This window comes from Balaenoptera ricei, chromosome 15, assembly GCF_028023285.1.
Source record: "Balaenoptera ricei isolate mBalRic1 chromosome 15, mBalRic1.hap2, whole genome shotgun sequence".
Classification (NCBI taxonomy): Eukaryota; Metazoa; Chordata; class Mammalia; order Artiodactyla; family Balaenopteridae; genus Balaenoptera; species Balaenoptera ricei.
In genome coordinates this window covers 3,324,585-3,342,636 of record NC_082653.1, presented here as the reverse complement: position 1 = coordinate 3,342,636, position 18,052 = coordinate 3,324,585, and the positions used below count along the sequence as shown (strand labels likewise).

The window sequence follows — 18,052 nt, the reverse complement described above, 5'->3', positions numbered from 1 at the left end:
TGGGTTTCTATTATTTTAATATCAGCCCTTCAATCATGCAATAAAATGTCAAAGAAAATAAAGCAGGCAATGGTCCTTAGCAACAGTTTTAAGATAGTTCATGTCTTGTCACAGATTTTAAAACATCAGGTTACCTGGTAAGTCATAAGTGACAACTTCACTTAGGGAAAGTATGTGAATGGCTGTCGACTCAACCAGCCACCACAGGTGCACTTACTATTTGCAGGACATCATAAAGGGAACCCAGAGACACTCCAAGAAATAGAAGCCACAGGCCTTGGTGTCCTCCCTTGCAGATGGGGCAGCAAGATACCCTCCTGCACGGGTCTGGTGAAAATGCAGTGGGATTATGCTTGCAGAGTGCAAACCCCAGGGCATGGTCAGTGGATCAGAGCTCTTAATGTGCTTACCAGGAGCAAAGCTCTGGCCGCCGGAAGCTTACAGACCAGTTAAAGAAAGAGAGGCCCCCGCCAGCCCCCCAGGAGTCTCTGCACTCCCTTCCCCTGGGAGCGTAGATTGGTGGGCAGATGCCCTCTGTGCCTGGACCTGCTCACCCCAGCCAGGCACCTGCCCAATAAATGACGGCAGCCCTGGGTCAACTCACTCTTTTTCCAAGTGGGATCATCGTCCTCTTAGAGAAGGGAAGGTTCAGCCAGTTTGGGAACAGGGTTTTAAATGACATTGAATTGCACAGCAAGAAAATTAATCCCTTTCTAATTCCTCTTCCATACTCCTAATGACAACAAGGAGAAAGTCTCCATCGGGTGCCAGCCTGGCTTGGCTCTCTCTCTCCTTCCACATTTTCTACCTGGAATTACTGGGTTCTATTTCTATTGTGTCTGCGTTCCACTTACCTGTTCTTTATACAAGCAAGACTGGTTTTTCATTTACAGTTGAAATATAAAATTTCCTATTTAAAGAAGTGTATTTCATTTGTATGCAAGTCCATTTAAAGAAAAAAAATTTTTAATACACTAGTGCAAGTGGCATATGCATGTGGCAAAAAGTCGTAATGGTAGCACTGGACAGACTGGAGTGGGCCCTGAGTCATCTGACACTTGAGCTGGGAGGCGAAGGCATGTGAGGTTGAGCAGAATCACGGGGCCTTTGCAGGTGGGGCCGGGGTGGAGGCAGGTGTGGGCCGGGCCTGCGGGGGATCATCCTGGGTTGGGGGTTGGGGAAGCAGCCAGGGTGTCCCCCACCAGGGGGACCATCAGCAAAGCCACCCCTCTGTTTCAACCCAAGCAGCAAATGAGCCACACTTACCTTAGCGCCCAGCTTGGCGCCCGCCTCGGCTGTGTTGATGGACAGGGCTGACATCTGATCCCTGATGTATGACCTTTCCTGTGGGACACAGGGAAAGAAATATGACAGGAGCTGAAATTACAGATGGCGGTAATAAATGCAGACAGCAAGGAGTATCATCTCCCCCAGATGCGTTGTTCTATGCCATCACAGAAAGCATCCAGACTCTGGAAAAGACACCTGCCCTATAAAGCAAGAGGACATACTTGGGGAGGGGATGCTTTTGTAATTGCTGGCTAGGAAGTGGAGTTCCTTGTTGTTTAGCGTTTCACGTAAAGTGATGGTAAAAACAAAAACCAACCGACAAAACCAAAAGCCTTGTTTCACTAGGGCCTCGGTATCTAAAAGCCTGTTCTCATCCTCTTCTAAGACTCACAGTGAAGGCTCTTGGGGTTACCGCGGTTGGGCAGTGCTGTGTGCCGCCTTATCCATTCCTCATTCAACAAATATTCACTGAGGGACTCCAAAGTTGATGGGTGCTGGATTTCTTTTTCTAAGAGCTCACCAGCTTCCCCACAGAGAGGGCAGGCCCCTATGCTATCTTGCAGACCCTCTTGACTGGGGACGTCCAGCGGCAGAATAGGACAAGGCTGGTGGAATCAGTGATGGTATCCGGGATGAAGGAGTCTTCCCAGGAGTATACAATGTCCCCGGTGTGTGAATGCAGGCTGGTATATTCAGGCTAACGGAGATGGATAACGGAGAAGCGTGGACACTTTGGGGTAGCCTTATTTACCAATGGTTACAAAGACATAATTGGTAATTACTGTTAATAATACTAGTAGTAGCAGCCACTGTTTACTGTGTACCAGTAATTACTAATTTACATGTGCTATTTGATTAAATTGTCCAATAAGCCTGAGAGAAAAAGAACATCATTGAGCTCACTTTATATATGAAAGTCAAGGATTGGTTAGATTCTGTATCTGATAGGACACAGTTTGGGAACCTAAACCCAGGCTTGTTGGATCCCCGTTCTCAGAGCCCTAAGATACTGTGGCAGGAACGGGGGTGTGTCCTGGGCTGTGAGTAGCAGAGGAGAGGAAGGACATCTTCTGGGACAAGACGAGCTAGAGGCCCCTTGTCCTGGATTGGGTGCTCTTGTCCCTCTGACAGCCGGCCCTTGGTCAGTGCCACCAGACCCCCTCCAACCTGCCTGGCCTAGCCCTGCAATGACCAAGCTTCCCTTCCACACACTCTGCTTCTGTAGCTGCTCCTCCTTCCCAAAAAGACAACCACTAAGCAGCTGGCCAACAAGAACAGGCATCACCAGCACCTCTCCCACCTTGGCAGTGCCCTCAGCCAGTGCCTGGGGAGACGCCCTCCCCACGGGCCTCCTTCCAGCTGGGCAGCCTCAGCTCCACCCACCAAGTGGGGGGCTAAGCACAGCCCCTTGGCGCAGGAGCTCTTCCCATTTTCCTGGATGGTTGCGCATCAGAGCAGAGTAGAACTGCCTGAGGCAGGGGATTCTATCTGTCCCACAAAGCACTGTTGTTTGTCAGGATGGTTTCCTTCTTAAAATTACACAAACAAATCAAAACAGGTAGCTGCTATTCTCATAGCTGGGGGCAGGGGGCATTCCTTCTGGGAATCCAACTATCTAGATAGTTCGGACCATGCCTCTGCCTTCCTGTGTCCACGACAGGGAGGGCTGGACGCCGACCTGCAGAGACATGGACTTACAGGTATGTGCATCCTCAACGTGGTCCAAGGCTCTTACTTCCCCTTCCTTTGCGCCAACAGAGGAGAGAAAATGTGGGAAGAACCCTAGGAGTCTTGGTCAACCACCAGCTTCTCCAACCACCAATCATCTTTTAGAATATCTCCCTATTTATCCGAGCCAGGGACCAAAGTTAACTGGACTCTCTTTTCCCAAAATCATCTCACTAAGTCTCTTCATTCCAGGAGAAAACCAAAGGTAAAGGTCTCAGCCAACAGCAGATGAGGCAACCTGAATCTTCTGCGTGAAAGACAGTGTTCCCTTTTGACATTTCTTGGCTTTCGCCTTTCGGACCAACCAGCCTTAGTTCAGAGTGAAGTGAAGACAGACAGGAGCGCTCACTGTGCCTGTATCTCATGGCCCAGCTGGTGACCAGGGCGATGGAGCCAAGGCAGGGCCAGGATCGGAAGCGGCAGGTATGAAAACCCAGCAGTCGCTGGCTGATTCCACCTTGTGTTGGAGGCTTGTGAGGTGCTGTCATGGGCTTCGTCTTCCTTGACCCGTAACCGACTTGTGAGGCTGGTTTCATCCTCCCTGGCTCACAGCTGAGGATGCGCGGAAATGACTCGCCCACCGTGACACAGGCCCAGGGCTGTCCCCGCAGGGCCAGTGGGCTCTCTGCTCTACCTCTGCTGGAGAGGCTGCATGCGTGGGTTCTGCCTACTTCACCCCACACCACGGCCAAGAAGCCAGCGTGGGCTCACTTAATTAGGGAGCATAGCATGTTTTCCGTGCAGAGAAACTCCACCTGACAAAAGTCATTTTTCCTAAACAAGGTTTCTCAGCCTTGGCACTGCTGACACTCGGGCCGGTGACTTCTGTGTTGCGGGGACCGTCCTGTGTCCGGCAGGATGTTCAGCAGCCTCCCCGGCTTCTACCCGCCAGACGCCAAAAGCATCACCCCCCACTGCACTCCCAATTGAGTCGTGACCACCAAAATGCCTCCACACTGCCCACTGTCCCCTGGGGGCGGGGGGGGAATGGGGGGGCAAAGTCACCCCCAGTTGAGAACCAATGCCCTAAAACAATAAATCAATCTGTGAGGTTAGACAATTTTCACAGGACTTTCTTTCCCATTTGCTACTCAAATATGGTGAGATGGTGAAATGAGAAAGGACTGTGAGTGAGAACAGTACGGCCGTGCCTAACTCGCATCGACATGAAACACAAGCACTGCGTCCCACTACCTGGACAGGGGCGGCTCCGCTCTCGTCGTTCCACGTGATCAGGGTCTGGATGCCTTCCTCACGTGGGACAGAGCGTCCCTGCCTCTGGCTTCAGACACAAAATAGCATCTCAGCAGGAAAAGCAGAGCGGCTGTGATGAGAGAAAGGCGGAAACGAGGTGCACAAGCTCATCTAGATCAGAGGTTCCAACAGGATCCTGTGCTGCTAACTTGTAACTCAGCCATGAACTCAGGGGTCACGTGCACCTTCATCATCTTTGTAACCACAGCACTTAGCACAGCTTGGGGCACGAGCAGGTGAGAGATAACTATTTGTTGAACTGATGAATACCATGTGACGAGTAATATTTTATTATTTCCTTGAAAATTGAGCTTCCTTGTTAGCCTTTGGCAACCCTGGGAGCTTGTGTTCATTGCTGCCCTCAGCTATTATAAACCATACAGTCTCCCTTAGACAGTGTCCATCTCTAGGTTCCATGGCTGTAAGTTGCTGTGTACTAAGTAGAAGCTGCCTTTGCCTGGCAGGCAGCACTTCTGACCAGGGTGGCAACCTCTGATCTGAGTCTGGGACTCTGATGAGCCTAGGGGTTATTCCCAAAGGCATCCCGCTGACCTCGGCCATCATCTGCTCCCCACCCCCGAGGACTCATCCCCCTGGCTCACAGCCTGGGGAGAGGAGCCGCATTCCCAGGATAGCTCCTGTATCTGCTGACCTGCCAGAGCTATGAACGCTGCACAGAGAGAGGCCAGCACCCCCTGGAGGAGCCCAGCTCCCGCGACGGAGGGCTCTGCACATGTGAACCCACCGGGACAGGAACAGACCCTCACATGGACAATCTGCTTCTGGGAGAGTCCCTGTTTGTCTCCGATGAAAAGCGGCACCAAGTAGTCACCACGTGGGAGGCTTCTCAGCATTAAAAGTTCCACTGAGCGACCTGCAGAGGGAGAGGGACCTTAGCGGCATTGACTTGTGCATTTGTTCAGCTGCTCGGTGGGTATTTCCTAGGTGCCTCCCATGTGCCAAGGCTCTGCATGAAGTTAGGGTCGCCAGAAGCACCCTCACTCGGACACCAGCTGCAAGTGCAGGGGTTCCCAAGAACACCCTCCGGCTGATAATTCTCTAGAAGGACTCAGGACTGGCTGAAAACTGTATACGCATGGCTAGGGTTTATTACACTGAAAGGATATGGATTCATATCAGTCAAGGGAGGAAGTACATGGGGCAGAGTTTAGAAAAGTATCAAATGCAGAATTTCCAGTTCTCCTGCCGATGGAGTCAGGACCACGTTACCTCCCGGCATCCATGAGTGACAAGATGCGTGGAATATTGCCAACCAGGGAAGCTCACCAAGCCCTGTGTCCAGGGTCTTTATCAGAACTTGGTCTTGTAAAACTGGTTAGCCACCCACATGGCTGATTAACTGACACCCACACGCTTACATGACCCAAAGGCCACACCCTAAATCACATTGTTCCTATTGATGGACACAAGATCCCCTCCCCTAGGTAAACAGAGACACTTTTATCAGGCAGGGTATTCCGAGGGCTTGCAGATCACCTCCCGGAAGCCCAGACCTCTTTTGGGATAAGTTTCAATGCTTTACGGCACACTCTGGGTCTGGGAACTGTAAACATGGACTCACAGTTTCAACTAAAAAACAGGTTACATCCTAGAGACCAGTTAATAGAAGCACAGAGGAGGATGTTGACACTGGATGCCGGTGGTTCCTCCTGGTAAAAGCACCTCAACTTTCCTTTGGGGGAGCCCACACTTCCTGAACTCTCAGGCCGTGTGGGTCAAGAGAGGCTAAGCCCAGATCCCAGCCAGATCCAGGTGTGGGCTCAGAACCAGCCAATCAGCACATCTGCCCTCCCCACCCACGATGTTGAGCAGGACAGGTAAGTCAAGCCTTGCAGTGAGGTACACCTTCCTGCCAGGTGCCAGGATGAGTCCCAGGGACTCCCAGCTGCTACCCTGCCACCTCCAGAGGAGAGCCTGCCTGAAGATGAAAGGACCCAGAGAAAGGCAGGGCCAAGGTCCGGAGCTGCCTTCTCCAGGAAGTCCTCGGAGCCCCCAGCTCTGCTGGGACACAGGCTCACTTGGCCTCTTTCCCGGTTACATAGCTAACACATTCCTCTTTTGCTTAAGTCTGTGGAAGTCAGGTTTCTGTCTTTTTCCGTCCTTTATCCCTGACCAATGCGAATACTCACCATGATTTTCCCCCAGTTTCCACGTGTCTTCTGTGTTTCCCCAGGTATTGTCCACTTTGAAGGTGAACGGGTCGGAGTAGGGCTCCTTGGTCCCCATCCTCCGCCTCGATGGGGAGGGGCTTGCCTCCTGCAGACTCCAGACCTCCAGGTATCGAGGCCGTGGGCGGAGGGCGGGCGCGTTGTCGTTGGTGTCTCACAGGAAGAGCAGGATGGTCCCCGTCCCCGTCCGCAGCGGGACACCTGTGGCGGGGGGATTCCAGGAGGGTTGCTGATTAACTAAAGAGGCTGCTCCATGCACACAGACCCCTGGGAAATTAGCGTTCTCAGCCTCTGGGAAAAGAACCACTCCACGGAAACACTGAGGCCGTTTCCCTTTCAAAGTCATAAGCTTTCCTGCAGGGGCTCAATCTGTTTTCTTGCTTTTTTGAAAATTCAGAATATCTGGGCAGGATAAGTTAACAAAACAGTTGCCCCTTCCCATCATTTGTAGAATGAGGTAGAATGTAGAATCATCGAGTAGATTAAAACATCAGTCATGCAAGGTGTTAAGGCAGGAGGCTGGGGGTCGGGGGTCAGGGGGTTCGGGGGGCCGGGGAGGGGGGATGGGTGTGACGTGGTGATGAAAAAGTCTGCACCTGGACTGGTGCTGCATCTTGTAATCCTGGTCGTGAGCCTGCACTAGGGTTTCGCAAGGTGGTAACACTGGAGGACGCTGGGCAACGGGTACTCAGGATCCCACTACGTTATTTCTAAAAACTGCATGTGAGTCTACAATTATCTCAAAATAAAAGCTTAATTTTTTAAAGCCATTCCACTGAAAAGAGTGCCATTCGTGAAACCATCCATAACAGAATCATGGAGCCCTCCTCACCTAAGACCAATTAGGAACACAGATTTGGTATCTCCCTAACCAACATTCTACGGTTAATTATACAAATGGGATATACAACCACATAGCCCTGGGAACCTGGGTTTTAATTTACAGATTTTCCTTAAATACAATCACTAAAGTTATTTGAAATTTTTTATTTATTCAGCTTTATGCTTTGGTAGGTTTAGAAATCCAGCCTTGGGAGATTATAGAGAAAAGTGTTAAAACATGCTCATGAGACCACGCATCCTGGTTTATAACAAATTTGTCCTGTACGGTCACATTTACATGAGCTTATAAGCTGGTCCAAGTACAGGGAAACTGTGCTAATGTTTATCATATGCAGTTGGCTTTGACAAAGAGCTAGAGAGTTGTCTTATGAACAGATGAAAAAGATGCTGGGACGGTGGCAGCACCCTAATCAGGTTCATCGTCTCTGAATGAATGCTGCTCCTCTTTCCATGGCAGAGCCCCCTAGTTTGCTATTTCAAGAATTATCATCAAAAATAATCACCAGTATGGATGCACAGTAATAAAAAGGTTTATTTTATATTTTCCCCAGTGTTCTGAAGACACTCACCCATGTCATTTTCCCTCAAGAAGCAAGAAAACACATCCCCACTCCCCTGACAATTTTGGGTCAACCCTTACCATCATCAACAAGTACGAGTGATGATCATGTAAAAGCTGTCACTCACATGAGGGGATTCGCGGTCAACTTGCTTCCTGGTGATTACCGCCCCTGAGAGCTCATCTACACTGACCCAATCTGCCGGATCATAAGCCAGTTCGTATCTTGTAGAAGAAAACACATGCAATTTTTAAAATTAACACTTTACATCAAGAGAGACAAATCCAAATATATCACAGCAGACACAATTCCTATCGTGAATTTAGGAAGTTAGGAGTGTTCACGAATCTGACGAAGGCCCAGGGATCTGAGGCCAGACTACAGTGTTAAATCGGTATTCACTGAACAGGGAGAGCCCTTTCCTTGTCGGGCTGCACGTAACTCTGTCCACCTTAGGGAAAACATTTCGTCCTGGAAAAGAGCCAATCTTCAGTTGCCTGCAGGTGCTGGTGGCTTAATGTTAAAACCAGCCTGCCCTTGCAGAGAAGCACAGGACTTTATTACCCTGGAGCCCAAAGGATTCAAACGTGGGCAATCCAGTCAGGCAACGTGGTCGTCTACATCCTCCCTCACCTGTGCACACCTGATGCCATTTTAATGGGCGGGCACACCTAGCCTTCCGGAATTCCCCAAGACCTGTTGGAATCAGAAGGCAGCCATCCGGGGGCTTCCCTGGTGGCACGGTGGTTAAGAATCCTCCTGCCAATGCAGGGCACACGGGTTCGAGACCTGGTCCGGGAATATCCCACATGCCGCAGAGCAACTAAGCCCGCGCACCACAACTACTGAGCCCGCGAGCCACAACTACTGAAGCCCGCACGCCTAGAGCCCGTGCTCCGCAACAAGAGAAGCCGCCGCAATGAGAAGCCCGAGCACCCCAATGAAGAGTAGCCCCCGCTCGCCGCAACTAGTGAAAGCCCGCGCACAGCAACGAAGACCCAGCACAGCCAAAAATAAATAAATAAAATAAATAAATTTATAAAAAAAGAAAAACCCTTAAAAAAAAAAAAAAAGAAGGCAGCCATTGGAACCAAGCTGGGATGCCAAGCACAGCCATTGTTCCTCCTAAAGGACCTGCAGAAGGAAAGGCCTGTACCCACAGGCAAACACAGAAAAGGTGCAGCTCCCACCAACGGGCCAGAGAAAGGGAGTTCCCGCCTCTTCTCTTTCATGTTGTGTAAAGGCTTTGGAAAAGGTCAGTAACTATCTCTCTGATAGCTGACAGGTCATGGTTTTTAAAGGGACCAACCATACTGTAGGGATGGGAATACAGCACTGGATCAGATACAGGCTCTACATGCGTGTTCCCAAAGCAAGGTCCAGGGACCAGCAGCATCACCTTGGAACTTGCTAGAAATGCAAATCTCAGTCCCCACCCCAGACCTCTTAATCAGAAACCACAAGGGTGAGGCCCAGCAAAGGGCATTTTAACAGGCCCTCCAGGTGATTCTTATTCTAACTCAGCATGCACCTGCGTGGACCTGTGCTGTTCTGGAGCTCTTGGTTAGCTGCCCACAATGAGACAATAGCAGAAACTATTGCTAGACAATAGCAGAGCAAGTGTTGGGGGATTTTTTATAGTCAGTGGCATTACTGAGACCCCCAAGCACATAATCATTTTTTGTAATTTATTTTTTAATATTTTATAAAATTATTACTCCACAGTGAATTGGAAATTAAAAGAAGCAAAATATGGTCCTTCTCAATGGTTAAGTTGAGAAGCATTGCTCTAAGGAAGAATCTCAAACTCTCGTGCCCGCGAGGGTCCTAGCAGGTGGCAGAAATGAGCGAACTGGTCGGATGGGGATTGGGGCCAGCCGCTGAGTGAGAGGTGGAAGGGACATGATGCAGGACCCTCTCTATGCCCCAGATGATCGTGACCTCGTGGGACACAGACCCAGTGATGCCGAATCTTCCTCTTTTTCAAGAACATCCAGATAATTCGGGTTGTTAGCTTAATCTCTTGATATTTAAATGACGGCAGCTTTATTATTTTTTTCTTTTTTTATTACAGTGAAATACACATAACATAAAATTTACTACCTTAACCATTTTTAAGTGTGCATTTCAGTGGTATTAAATCACATTGCTGTGCAACCATCACCACCATCCATTCCCATAGCTCTTTTAATCTTGTAAAACTGAAGCTCTGTACCTATTAAACAATAACTCTCCATTTCCCCTCCTGCCAGCCCCTAGAAATTGGCAATATATTTTCTGTCTTTATGACTTTTGACTACTCTAAGTACCTCCTATAAGTGGAATCACACAGAATTTTTCTTTCTGTGATGGGCACATTTCACTTAGCACAATATCCTTAAGGTTCATCCATGTTGTAGCATGTTGCAGAATTCCCTTCCTTTTCAAGGCTGAATAATACTCCATTGCACGTATAGAGAACATTTTGCTTAACCATTCATCCATCAGTGGACCCTTAGGTTGCTTCCACGTTTTAACTATTGTGAATAATGCTGCTATCAGTGTGGGTGTACAAATAACTCTTTGAGACCCTGTTTTCAGTTCTTTTGGGTATATACCCAGAAGTGGAATTGCTGGCTCATACGATAATTCTATTTTTAATTTTTGAGGAACTGCCATACTGTTTTTCACAGAGGCTGTACCATTTTACACTCTCATCAGTGGTGCACAAGGGTATCAATTGCTTCACGTTCTCCCCAACAGTTGTTTTCTGTTTTTCTTGTGGTAGCCATTCTCCTGGGTATGAAGTGGTATCTCACTGTAGTTTTGATTTGCATTTCCCTGATGATTAGTGATGTTGAGCATCTTTCATGTGTTTATTGGCCACTTGTATATCTTCTTTGGAGACATGTCTATTCAAGTTTTTTGCCCTTTTTTGAATCATGGGTTTTGTTGTTGTTCTTGTTCTTGTTGAGTTTTGGAAGTTCTCTGTATTTTCTGCATATTAATCCCCTATCAGATATATGACTTGCCAATATTTTCTCCCATTCTGGCTTTGTACTCTGTGGATAGTGTCTTTTGGTGCACAAAATGTTTCCATTTTCATGAAGTCTGATTTGACTATCTTTTCTTTTGTTATCCGTGCCATTGGTGTCATATCCAAGAAATCGTTGCCAAATTCAGTGTTGTGAAGCTTTTGTCCTATGTTTTCTTCTAAGAGTTGTCTTATTTTAGGTCTTACATTTAGGTCCTTGATCCATTTTGAGTTAATTTTTGTATATGGTGTTAGGTTACCTGTTTGTGTCTTTGGATCTCAAGAAAGCCTCTTGAAGACAACATAGAGTCAGATCATGTGTTTTATCCATTCTACCAATCTCGGTCCTTTGATTGGAGGGTTTAATCTTTATATATATAAAGTAATTACTGATAAGAAGGGAATTAACTTCTGTTAATTTTTTGCCCACCTTGGCTCCCACAAGCAGTGTGCACGATTCCAGGGACACATGCACAGCTGCCTTCCGTGGGGCTGGAGGTGGGGAAGGGTAGCCGCTGGGGAAGGTACTGTGCTAAGAGCTGAAATGGACCAAAATTAACCACAGTTTACAGTTTGCCTTCCCCTGGAAGGTCCAAGCCTTCAACAGATTCCTGAGTTCCAAAATAGGTACATCAGACAGATTCTGCCAGCACAATTGTCTGGATGGGGAGAGAGACTCCTGGTGCTTCCCACTCTGCCACCTTCTTGGGGATTATGGAAACTTTGTTTTTAAAAACAAAACACTAAGCAACCCAAGTGTCCATCAAAGGATGAATAGATAAAGTGTGGTATATACATATAATGGAATATTACTCAGCTTTAAAAGGAAGGAAATTCTGGGGCACATGCTAGAACATGGGTAAAACTTGAGGACATTATGCTAAGTGAAATATGCCATCACAAAAGGACAAATCCTGTGTGATCCCATTTATACGACATAATTAGAGCAGTCACATTCATAGAGACAGAACGTTGAATGTAGTGCCAGGTCCTGGGGGTGGGGGGAACGGGAAGTTATTGCTTTCTGGGGGCAGAGTTTTAGTTCAGGAAGATGAAAAGAGACGGATGGAAAGATTTTGCAGCTGGACAGTGGTGAGGGTACACTGTGAAGTACAATCTGAATGTACTTAATGTTCCCAAACTACACACCTGAAAATGCTGATAGTGGTAAACTTTACATACATTTTACCACAATGAAAAAGAAAACACTTCTGTTGCCCAGAAGCCAGAGGGCTGCCAGTTTAGAACCTTTGATAAAGGGGAACTAGAAATGCATAACACATTCTTTTAATACAAGAAAAAACTGTAAAAGAATTCTGTGCTAAATGCAAAGGAAATGGACAAGTGGATTCCACCTTTGGGGGTCAGAGACCGCTATAGAAACAAGAAGGCATTGAACCTGGGGAAGGTGTGTTCTGGGGTGGCTTCTGGTATTTTCATAACTGGAATGGAGTCGTCCTCAGGAGCACATGAAAGGAGCTAATTTCCAACAGGAATCCTCTGGGGCATGTGGCTAATTCTGCATAACCCGCCACCCGTCCCGCTCCTGTCTCCCCACCTTATCCGGCTGGCAGTTCTGTCCGGATCCGTAGCATTAAAAATTCCCACCTGAGTCCCAGGCCCAGCGCCATTGACTTCACTGACAGTGAAGGTCCAGGGGTGGAAGGCGGGCGGGTCGTTGGCGCTGGCCACCCGCACACTCACGGTGGTGCTGGCCGCAGCCTGCGGGGCCTCTGCAGCCGCCCCCTTCGCAGGAGAAGAGCGGCCCCTCGTTCTCCACGGCCACGACCAGGCTCCGCACTGGCTGCGTCTCACAGTCAAGGCGGCCGCCGCAGAGAGAAGATTGCATTGGCACCCGCAGCTCTGCTGGCCAGAGGAAGCCTGCTCAGCACGCGGGTCACTGCAAACCCAGCGCCTGTGGCTTTTGTGCTTCATTTATTATTTACATCGTCTTTGATAACGATCAAAAGACAGTCGTCAGCCCATTTTCAGATCATTTATGGAGTTCTTTTTTTCCCCTCCCCCCTCCTGGTTGAAAAGAGCCACCATCCATCAGAGGGTAATGAAAAATGCAACAAAAACCATAACCTAATAAAACATTAATGTGACAACTCTACTGCAAAAAAATTAGGGGAGCTTAGGGAAATACAGATATTAATGATCATAGCTATTCAGGGTACAAAGTGGTCAGTGACTTAAAAGGATTGAAAGACTTGGAATATTTGGGAAATTCAGCCCCAGGTATCCGGTGTAGAGAATCCACAGAGCCTTGCTATTCACAGGGTGGATGTGGCCCGTCGGCATCACCTGGGAGCTTGTTACACTGACAGGCAGAAACGGGTCCCACCCCAGACCTACTAACTCAGGTCTGCCTTTGAACCTGACCCTCAGGTTGACTCACCTGCACTGCACCAGAGGCACTGGTCATTCTAGGGTCTACTGAGGGCAATTAAGACTAAAGGCACTGGAGTCAGACTGCCTCAGTTTGAACTGCTATTCCAGCTGTGTGACTTCCTGAAAACAACCCAACCTCTCTGGGCTTCGGTTTCCTTATCAGTAAATGAGATAATAATACTTTACTGCAGGGCCAACTCTCCACTAGGCACAGCAGGCAAACTGCCAGGAGCCCACAATATTTTTACGGGTCCGTGCAAATGTTCTAATTTCTTTCAAACCCAGGAGGAAAAACAATGAACTCATAGGGTTAGAGAAAATATTTTAAGTGCTTTTATCACAACAGGAAAAAAAAATGTTAGGGACTATATCAATCTATTAAATTTTGTCTAAAACAAAAAAATTTAATGTTGGAGTAATGTCATATCAAAAATAATCTTTAAGGGACTTCCCTGGTGGCACAGTGGTTAGGAGTCCGTCTGCCAATGCAGGGGACATGCGTTTCAGCCCTGGTCCGGGAAGGGCTCAAACATGCCCTGGTCCACATGCCACGGAGCAACTAAGCCTGTGCGCCACAACTACTGAGCCTGCGCTCTAGAGCCCGCATGCCACAACTACTGAGCCTGCGTGCCACAACTACTGCAGCCCGTGCCTAGAGCCCATGCTCTGCAACAAAAGAAGCCGCTGCAATGAGAAGCCCACGCACCGCAACGAAGAGTAGCCCCTGCTCACCGCAACTAGAGAAAGCCCGCGCGCAGCAACGAAGACCAAGCGCAGCCAAAAATAAATTAATTAAAAAAAATTAAAAAAATCTTTAATATTGATATGTATAATTTTGGTGGGAGGAGCCATGAAGGCAAAAGGGCTGAGGGTCCATGGCAGAAATCACTGTGCAGCCTTGCCTTCCTCACTGGCCATGGGGGTCGGAACACAGATCATCACCACTGTTGGCGCCTATTTCCTTGTCAGGAATCCTACAGAAAGGGCCGCAACATCCACAGCTACCTGCGGGGATGCATTTACCTTGATAACATTTAAAATCCCTTCATTGGTCTCAGGATCAGTCAAGATGTCAAAATGTCCCTCTTCATTGCCATTTAATATATTGAACTTCACTCTCCATGCTGACGTAAATGGAGAATCACCATCTTGGACCTCAAGACATAACACGCCCTGGCTGGCTCGGCCTTCCACTATCTAAATGTTATACTGACAGAAGCAATCATCATTTCAGTGTCATGGAGAAAAAGAAACGCAATTGAAAAAGAAAAAAAAGAAAGAAGAAAGAAAACATAGGCCTTGGAGACAACAACCTGGATATTTCTCTTGTGATTGAACTTGACCCCTAAGGATCTGAAACTCTGCCTGTTACAGCAGAACGAGCATCAGTAACAAACATCTCCTCCCTGCTCCCTGTGACTTGGTGTCTGAATAACTGAATATCTGAGTAACTTTAAAAGCACCCTTCAATTCAACGTGATGCACTACTTTTTAAAGAATTTTTAAAGTAATAATACATACCTTAGTTTATGCTGCCTAAAAAAATCTAACTCTTCTCCTAAAATAGAGCTCTTATGATTATTTCAATTAAGATGATCATTTTTCTAACATATAATAGGTCTTTCAAATAGCTCCTTATTCAACACTTTTGGTGACAAGATAATTTCTCTAGATGAGCACATCAAAATAACAGCGTATATTTTTTCCAGCCCTACTTTTGGGAGAACAGCTTTTTACTAAGCCAGAGAAGGATTTTGAAACAAGACTCAAACATAATAAATATGTTTCAGTTATTATATACTGTTAGGTGAGGTGCTTTCATTGAAAACATTTCAACTTTGGTCTATACAATTAATTTTTTTAAATGACAGTTGAAAAAAATAATTGTAGCATTTATTTATTCAACAAAGGCTACTGTGTACCAGATCCTGGTTTAGGTGCTGTGAACAAGACAGCAAAAATCCCATCACCAGGGAGCTCATAGGGAAGAATGAAAAATTAAGAAATTGAAAGTAGATCATGACTGGTTTTTATTTTCTCTCTTAGCAATCTTCCATATTTTAAGTGGTATGGTGTTTCCAGACTGATGGGAACAGTGGGTGCCAACACTTTCTTCAAGCCTGAGGACCTAGTGGCATGTGAAATCCTGTGTGGAACCCAATATGTATAAATCAGGTGAGCTGGGAAAAGCCAGGCCCGAACCCACCTGCCCATCTTTCCTATTTCAGAGCTCTGAACATTGTGTGCAAAGCTCAGGCCCAGACTTCTCACCCAGGGCCAGTTCTGCAAGGTCTGCAGATATTTTCAGTTGTCACAACCGGGGGTGCTACTGGCATCCAGTGGGCAGAGGTCAGGTATGCTGCTCAGCACCCTACAATTCACTGGGCAGCCTCCCCTCCCCCCCCCGCTCGTACCCTTCCCCCAGCCCCAAATGTCAACAGTGTGGAAACTGAGAACCCCTGACGTGGATGGAGCAGGGATCCTCTGTCCTCCCCGAGCCTCGGTTCTCTTACCTGCAGAATGGAAATCACGCAGCAGCTCCAACCAGTAAGAACCTAAGGGTTCCATGTAAATGCTCTGAACACAGTTTCTGGCACAAAATAGTAAAAATGTAAGCTCACGTGACTGTTATTAACTGGTTCTCTATCAATATAGTTGACATCTTGATTCTAATTTACGTTATTTTGGAGCATGGCACACATCTTGGGTGATATGGGGAATTCCCTCAGCAAAACCAAGCCTAGGACGTGGAGGCCATCCGTGTGGGGACTTAGAAGCCGAGGCCGCGCAGGCGCCTTACACTGTCCCGGCTGAACGTGGCATGTGGTTGTCGCCGTCTCGCACACGTATGTGAACCGTGGCCGTGGATGACAACGGTGGTCCTCCACAATCCTCCGCTCTGATTAGTAATGCAAGCCGAGGAGCAGTCTAAGTGGAGAGGAAAAGGAAAGTCAAGCCCTTCAGACACAGGAAAGGGGAACGTTAATACAGAAATATTCCATTTTAGCAATTTCAGTAGCCAGTCTAGCCACAGAGGGTTTCTCACTGCAAACGTAAACCCTAAGGCTGGGGCTCAGAGAGCGAGAACCCATTTCATTTTTCCAAAACAATAAAGTGCGCATAACCTCATAATCTAAGCACCCTGACAGTTGTATTTCTCCACCAATACGGTCAATCCAGAAAGCACTTTTTCTCAGTAACGGTGTTTGGGAAACAAGGAAGTAAGGGACATGAGAATTTGGAGTATTTTCTTGATCCAAATCCACTGTTAACATCTGAAGAATAGGTTGACTTGGACAGAATTTTTTAAATTGTTACTGTCGGCCAAAGGCAGCCTATCAAACCAGTAGGAGGATGATTCTTTGCTAAATGGCGTTGAGTGGATTAAATACTTAAATACAAAGTCAAGCTGTAGACATACTGGACAAAATAAAGATGGATAAATAGTCATACGGTCAAGAAGCACTTTCTTCATGATTGCAAATGTAGCAGGCTTAAAGGACAAAACTGGTACATCGATTTTTAGAAGTGTGGCAAAAAAAAACTATAAACAAAATTTAAAAGGAAATGATAAACCAGGAAAACATATTTGAAATACATATTGGCAGATAGAGACATAGACATTGTTAATATATAAGTAGAAAAGTGACAATCACACCAGCAGAAATGGACAAAGAAAAGAACAAGCAACTGATAAAAGAAATAAAAATGGCCAAGAAAGCTATCGCATGTTCAAGCACTTAATAATCAGAGATGAACAGTATACTGAGCCCTCTCATATGTTGCTGGGAGACGGATAAATTGCAACACTTAAGTTGTGTGTGCAGTTTGAACCAACAATTCTACCTGTCTGAATTTGTGCTTAGTAAATGCTTGAATGGCACACACATTTAGCTCAGATATGTTCACTGAAGCATGTTTTATAAAAATAGCAAAAGGTGGTGAAAAGTTTGGTTAAAAACCTTAAAGCATACCATAAAATAAAATATGACACAATAGGATGCTGTAGGAGAATACTGTTAGGTTACAAACAGCAAAATTGCATTTTTAAAGAGAAAATTCATAAATATGCACATATAAAAAATCATGCCCATATATTTATAAATATTTGATATATACATATACATTTTGTACTACCATAAGGATGAAAAAAAGCATGTAGATATACGAATACACATTTGTAATTATATGTATAAATCTGTGAATATATACACATATATAAATATAACATACCATGGGTATATACACACACACATATAAAATGCAAAGAAAAATATTGAAAGAATATAAACTAAAACATTAATTGTACTTACCTCTAATTGGTAGTATTAGAGATGCTTTCCATTTCAATCTTTTTGTTTCTTGGAACTTTCCAAATTTCCTAGAGACTGTTTTGCAAAATAAGTAATGCTTTTGTGTTATTAAAATAGATGCACATTTTAGTGAGGGTGGTTTGGATTTAAAGACTCACAGATTCATAGCTCAGAAATTTTAGATGCCATCTTGCTGCCATTTTACAGATGAGAAATTCGCAGAGATATTCAGGATCCTACCACCCACCTCTGCTGCTTCTTCCTTCATTCATTTGGCTTTATTTTAGATTGATATTTATGTATCAGCTCTTCCAACTGACAATTTTCACATCATTTCATTGCCAATACAAAATGAGGCTTGCAGACCTCAAAGCATTTTGCTCTAATCCACACCCTGCAACCTTTGGGATGTGAACAGGGAAAAGTCTCCCTGAAGACAGCTAGGACCAAGTGCCCTGTCACTATGCA

The 18,052-nt window shown here is 46.3% G+C and overlaps 1 protein-coding gene across 1 annotated transcript in view; it reads right to left on the bottom strand.

Moving 5' to 3' along the window:
• CDH26 (cadherin 26) overlaps nt 1-18,052 on the bottom strand; it is a 74,042-nt gene that overhangs the window by 18,648 nt on the left and 37,342 nt on the right. The window contains 14 exon segments of the mRNA XM_059897818.1: nt 1,267-1,344; nt 4,213-4,301; nt 4,304-4,342; nt 4,925-5,146; nt 6,423-6,510; nt 6,512-6,561; nt 6,564-6,662; nt 7,945-7,954; nt 7,956-8,088; nt 12,436-12,603; nt 12,605-12,702; nt 14,295-14,480; nt 16,074-16,199; nt 16,397-16,562. Of these exon segments, the coding sequence (XP_059753801.1) occupies nt 1,267-1,344; nt 4,213-4,301; nt 4,304-4,342; nt 4,925-5,146; nt 6,423-6,510; nt 6,512-6,561; nt 6,564-6,662; nt 7,945-7,954; nt 7,956-8,088; nt 12,436-12,603; nt 12,605-12,702; nt 14,295-14,480; nt 16,074-16,199; nt 16,397-16,562 (1,552 nt within the window).